Source organism: Trachypithecus francoisi, unplaced genomic scaffold (assembly GCF_009764315.1).
Source record: "Trachypithecus francoisi isolate TF-2019V2 unplaced genomic scaffold, Tfra_2.0 Contig01579, whole genome shotgun sequence".
NCBI classification, from domain to species: Eukaryota; Metazoa; Chordata; class Mammalia; order Primates; family Cercopithecidae; genus Trachypithecus; species Trachypithecus francoisi.
Window position 1 is genome coordinate 33,254,538 of NW_022681442.1, and position 6,334 is coordinate 33,260,871.

Below are 6,334 nucleotides of genomic sequence, written 5' to 3' on the forward strand. Positions count from 1 at the left end.
TTTGGTAGAGACAGTTTCACCATGTTGGTCCAGCTGGTCTCAAACTCCTGACCTCGTGATCCACCCACTTCAGCCTCCCAAAATGCTAGGATTACAGGCATAAGTCACTGCACCTGGCCTGAAAAATATATTCCACCTTTTTGTTATTTTGGAGACAGGGTCTCGCTGCGTCACCCAGACTGGTGTGCAGTGGTGCAATCTCAGCTCACTGCAGTCTCAACCTCCTGGGTTCAAGCAATCCTCCCACCTCAGCCTCCCAAGTAGCTGGGACTACAGGCATGTGCCACCACATCCATCTAATTTTGTTTATTTTTTTGTAGAGATGGGGTCTCACTATGTTGCCCAGGCTAATCTCAAACTCCTGCACTCAAGTGATCCTCCTGCCTCAGCCTCCCAAAGTGCTGGGATTACAGGCATGAGCCACCACACCAGCCTATTATACTTTTAAATGAACTTGTGTATTTCAGTCCCAACAATAACTACTTATATTTTCATTGAGTAATATTTACCTCATCTCTGTGAAAGACATAATTTTTTCAATCTTCATCTTTGTGTATGCATATATTAATGAAATTCTTACAATAACTGGCAACTCCCTACCAACACCCACTCCCAGAGGTCTGCGATCCACAGTGAGCATTGGAGAGGGGCCCGGCGGGATCTGAGACTGAAGAGGTAGCTGGAGCTGGGTGTCATTGTTCACAATAAAGTGTAAGGGAAGGGGAGTGTTGGCAAGTTTGAAGCAGTGCAGTGACAACAGATAGCTGTCAGCAATGCGGCCCAGAGATAGGTTAGGAGGCGAGTTCTGAGCTAAAAACATAGCAGTGAATGGAGGAAAAGGAGCAGATTTGAAAAACATTATAAGGTGAATTATTTTGACGTAGCTACCCTACACATGGGAATTGGGGGAGAAGTCTCAGGAGACTCCCAGCTTTCTGGCTAGGGTAATTTAATAAATGGCGATATCATCACAAAGATTTTTTTTAAAAAAAGCAGAGATAAGGACAGAGTTTGAGGAGAAGATTTTGAATTTGGACCTAGTGACTTTGAAATTCATGTGTACAGCCAAGTGGAGATACACAAGTTCATAGAATGTAGGGTAGAGACACAGGCTTGGGGAGCATCAGTATGTGGATAGTAACCGAAGTCATGGGTGAGAGTAGCAGCACCCCGGGAGGAGTGCAGAGTGTGGGGAGAGAAGAGTCCAGGGACAAAACACTAGGAACCCTGGCATCTGAGAAGCAGGCAGAGGGGAACGGCTCCCTCTCAAAAGGAAACAGCATCCAGAAATGGAGGAAAACGGAGAGAAATATCATGGGAGCCAAGGAGAGAGAGGGTTTTGAGAATGGAGCCTTGAAAAGTGTCAGTACCACAGAGCAGTCAGGTATGATAAAGACCAAAAAGTGCATCTGTCCACAATGACATTAAAAAGAATAACAACAGGTCAGACTTGGTGGCTCACACCTGTAATCCCAGCATTTTGGGAGGCCAAGGCGGGTGGATCACTTGAGGTCAGGAGTTTGAGACCAGCCTGGCCAATATGGTGAAACCCGGTCTTTACTAAAAATACGAAAATTAGCCAGGTGTGGTGGCACATGCCTGTAATCCCAGCTACTCGGGAGGACGAGGCAGGAGAATCGCTTGAACCCGGGAGGCAGAAGTTGCAGTGAGCCAAGAATGCACCACTGCACTCCAGCCTGGGTGACAGATCGAGACTCCGTCTCAAAAAAATAAATAAATAAAAAGAATAAGAATAACAACAACAAAAACATCATATCTTAAGTATGTGGCTCATTATGCTTTCAAAGCACTCTCATATTTCTTATTTCATTTCTTTGGTGTTATAGCCTATATAACATTCTTACAGATGCAAAAGCAACAGGGCAGGGAGGTTAGGGGATTTGCCAAAGCCATCTAGCTAGTTAGCGACTTGGCTCCTGGAATTACAGATTTCGGTGGAGAATCTTCACCATCTTTCCTGGTTCTACTCTTAACTTTTTAACCAACCAATAAAGAAACCAGAATAGGGCCTGTCCCAGGATAACTACTCCTTATTAGTATAGATTGTTAAAGGTTTGCTTATCACACGTTGTTTTGCACTCCCCAGAACCCAAAGATGTCAATATTCTGGGATCATCTGAACCTAAAAGGGCATTACCTAATTCTTCAGAAGAAAGGTTTGCACCGAATTCTGCGTATGGGAGAAACCACTGAAGGTTTTCGAGCAGAGACCTGATATAAATTTGAGTATGCCTTAGAAAGATTAATCAGTATTATTGAACTTGTATTTGACTGTGCTTATGTCTGGGTGATATTCACAGCACCTGAAACAAAATAATGAAAATACACTGTGAAGACCCATCTGGGCTTCTTTTGTAACTTAACTGAACCACTCTCCTCGCCCTGCCTTCCACTCCAGTGAGTAGGTTGTCTTCACTAGAGAGGGTCACTTCTCATATTTGGAAGCAAAAGCTCCTTGCATATCTCATGCAGTCAACACTGACCTTCAGATCTCAATTCTCCCACCCCCACGCCTTCCAGAGGCAGGCCTCGCTCTCCATATAGGAGCCTCCTACACACTTATTCACTCAGTCATCTAGCAAGAGAAGGGGGCCTACTCCCTCTGGCCTGTCAGATCTGGACCTAGCCCAAACTTAGCCATTTGGGGCCAGGCCTGGATCTCTTCTCTGCCTACCTCTCCACTGGGAGCAATTTACAACACACTTATCTAGGGGAATTCACTGCTCTATCGGGCATGGGTCTGATTATCTCTCTCTAACCTTGTCTATCACTCATACCACAAAGAAACACTAAACAAAGACCTTTATATCAATTTATAACATTTTATTCTCTTTACAGCTCAGATGATATCACAGCAATGTTATCACACTGGAGGTTGGGCAAAGCCCAGAAACAGTCATCACTATGCAATGTTGATTTTCTGAGGGTGACTCACAACCTTATTTCCAGCTGGTGGCCTGTTTCTGGCCTTTTCTATTGACCCATAAAACTAAGCTTCCACCTGGGTGCATGGCTGTGAGAAACAACTGGAACATTATCAGGATTCTGGTACCAGATGTCAAGGATAGGTGGCATTTCCCTCTCATCCAGCATAAGATGAGCGGTTTCTCTTTTCTCAGTTTGCTATGTATGTGGTCCACCTTTTCAGGGTGAAGGTGGCTGGCTATACAGAAAGAATAAAAGCAAGATAGGCGAATTGTGATCACAAGTGCCTACTTTATCACCTACTTTGCTGTTTTGCTAAATGGAAACATCTGTTAATATTAATATGAAAACGCTTTCTTTTTTTTTTTTTTTTTTTGAGACAGAGTTTCTCTGTCACCCAGAATGGAGTACAGTGGTGCAATCTTGGCTCACTGCAGCCTCAACCTCCCAGGTTCAGGTGATCCTCCCACTTCAAATTCCTAAGTAGCCACCCTGCCAGGCTAATTTTGCTTTTATATTGTTTGTAGAAATGGGGTCTCGCTATGTTGCTTAGGCTGGTCTCAAACTCCTGGACTCAAGCGATCCTCCCTCTTCGGCCTCCCAAAGTGCTGGGATTACAGGCATGAGCCACTACGCCCAGCCAAAACTCATTCTTAAATTAGAAAAAGTAGAGTTGTTACCTATGTCTCTGTCTCCCTTCCGTATAACCCTAGACAAGCAAGGTTATCTGATCTGTCAAGTAAATTAATGAGATATGAATTATATAGATTTCTGACGTCATCTTAAGCCCATGTATCATTCCACAGGTAAAAACTCTTTAGGTGGAAAAGTCAAACTGAGCCGATATTGTGATTTTAAAAAAATAGGAATGAAACATTCCAGTTTCTGCGTCACAGACTTCTCACTTCTCTAAATGTGTCTCCGGAAGTAGACTACCTGGGCTCAAACCCTGGACCTTCAAGCTGTGTGACTTGGGGCAAGTCACCTAGCCACTCTAGATGAAATGGGGATAATGATATTAATAGTTCCTTACCTCGGGGGAGTGGGGGGGGGAGTGTTGGGATGTTTGAATGAGTTAGTAAAGTAAAGCACCTAGGTCAGAATCTAGGGCATAGCCAGTGCCAATAAGTGTTAGCTGTGTGTGTGTACCAGACACTGCCAGGCCATCTGGGGCTAGGCTTTGTTGCAATGGCTCCCTTATAATGCAATAATGAGTTCCATACTGTTTTTTCCTCACTGTAGGTCAGTGCAACTGAATGGCCAGCCCTTAGTGATGGTGGACGACGGGACCCTCCCAGAATTGAAGCCCCGCCCCCTTCGGGCCGGCCGGACATTGGTCATCCCTCCAGTCACCATGGGCTTTTATGTGGTCAAGAATGTCAATGCTTTGGCCTGCCGCTACCGATAAGCTATCCTAACACTCACGGCTACCAGTGGGCCCGCTGGGCTGCTTCCATTCCTCCACTCCAGTAGTATCCTCTGTTTTCAGACATCTTAGCAACCAGCCCCTGCTGCCCCATCCTGCTGGAATCAACACAGACTTGCTCTTCAAAGAGACTAAATGTCATAGCGTGATCTTAGCCTAGGTAGGCCACATTCATCCCAAAGGAAAATGTAGACATAACCTGTACCTATATAAGGATAAAGGGATGTGTATAGAGCAGAATGTTTCCCTTCATGTGCACTATGAAAACGAGCTGACAGCACACTCCCAGGAGAAATGTTTCCAGACAACTCCCCATGATCCTGTCACACAGCATTTGAACCACAAACCCAAACCTTAGCCTGCTGCTGCTGCTGCCCTCAGAGGACGATGACGAAGGAAAAAAACTGGGTGGACTAGCAGAAACCCATCCTCTCCCAACTCCTTCTTCTCTGCCTCTTTCTTGCTGCTGCCCTGAGTTTTTTGACACATCTCTTTCCATAGGGGAGCAATGGGTGCGTCAGCCCTGGCCTGCCGGGAGGGCTGTTTATGTGATTTCTCGGCTGATGTATGAGCGTGCGCATCTGGGTTCCTGACAGTGGCATTCATCACTGGCAATTCCTCTGGGAAGCGGGTGCTTCAAAAGTAAAATTACAATCACACCCCAGATTTGGTAAGAAGGTTCTATTGCTCTGTGAATCCAGATTCCCCCAGAGTTGCAATGGGAGTCAAGTAACAATATTCATTAAGTGGAGAGCAGCTTACTAGGCACAACAAAAAGCAATCCTCATTCTTCATATTGCTATGAGGGAGAGAGTTTGAGCACAAAGAGAAAGCATACTGAAACATCAGGTACACAGACGCACACACACACACACACACACACCCCAACTGGACAAAGCACATTAGACCTCCCCAAAATTAAGAGAATATTAGGGGCTCTATAGGGTAAGCCCTTAATTGTTTGATTAACTCAAATCATTATTTTAAAAAAAGAAGAAAAAGGTGTGAATCAAAGGTCATCACTGGAAGACACAACTGAATCTAACCTTTTTGCCTCTTCCCAGGTAGCCTATTTGAGCTAGAACAAAACTTTGTTAGCTATTTTGGGAGAGAATGGGGGAATCTAGAGGATGAAGATCTGGTCAAAACTATGGAATGGTAGGTAGGAGGCTTCTGAGTTGGGCCGGTGTGAAGTGGGGGATGAGGACCTTCTATATGATTCAAGGGGCATGAGGGTCTTTGCCAAAGAGCTACAGCTGAAATGACTTTCTTTTCTGTGGATGTGTGCAGGGGCCATTGAAAATAATATGCTAAGAATAGATAAGGCTCAAGGACAGTATCTCTAGCTAGTTGCACTTTCAATGAACTCCAGTAGTCAAGGACAGTATCTCTAGTTGAACTTTTAATGAACTCTAGTAGGCGCCAAGAAGGCAGACAAAATAAGAAAGAACTTAGAAACAAGGAACTAAGCAGAAGGTTATATCTGGGTGCAGAAAGTTTGTTTTGCATTGTGTTATTTTTGCTGACGTGGGATTCATGGAGTATAAATAAAGTGAGGCGGAGGCTCTAGGCGCGGCCGCCATGTTCTCTGTTTGCCTTTGTCTCTTGTGTCTGTTCATTCTCCACCACCCCCGGCACGGGCCCCAATAGATGTGCTTTTCTTTCTCAGGATAAATGACAGGAATGATGCTTTTGTTAGAAGGAGGAGAGATTTGACACTGTTCCAAGTGAGACGGTGATAGAATTTCTGCTGTTTTTGAAAGGACAGGAATGGGGTGGGGGCAAGGCAGGGTTGCTGAGGGCAGAGGCTAGGGAGGCTGCCTAAGATGCACACGTAGTTAAGGATTTGGGCCAAGTCTGCAAAGTGAGAGATGAAAGGGAAATTAGACCAAAAAGGAGGGAGAGAATTCTGAGCTTGGAGAACTGGGGATTTGGGAGAGGGAAGCTGACTGTCTAATTCCA

The 6,334-nt window shown here is 45.0% G+C and overlaps 1 protein-coding gene across 2 annotated transcripts in view; it reads left to right on the forward strand.

Moving 5' to 3' along the window:
• The window catches only part of HPSE2 (heparanase 2 (inactive)), a 776,827-nt gene extending 771,472 nt beyond the window's left edge, over positions 1-5,355 (forward strand). For both annotated transcript variants that reach the window (XM_033186321.1, XM_033186330.1), the window contains one exon: positions 4,189-5,355. In XM_033186321.1, the coding sequence (XP_033042212.1) occupies positions 4,189-4,354 (166 nt within the window). In that variant the 3' untranslated portion in view covers positions 4,355-5,355. The remainder of the gene's footprint in view (positions 1-4,188) is intronic.
• The last annotated feature ends 979 nt before the right edge of the window (positions 5,356-6,334 follow it).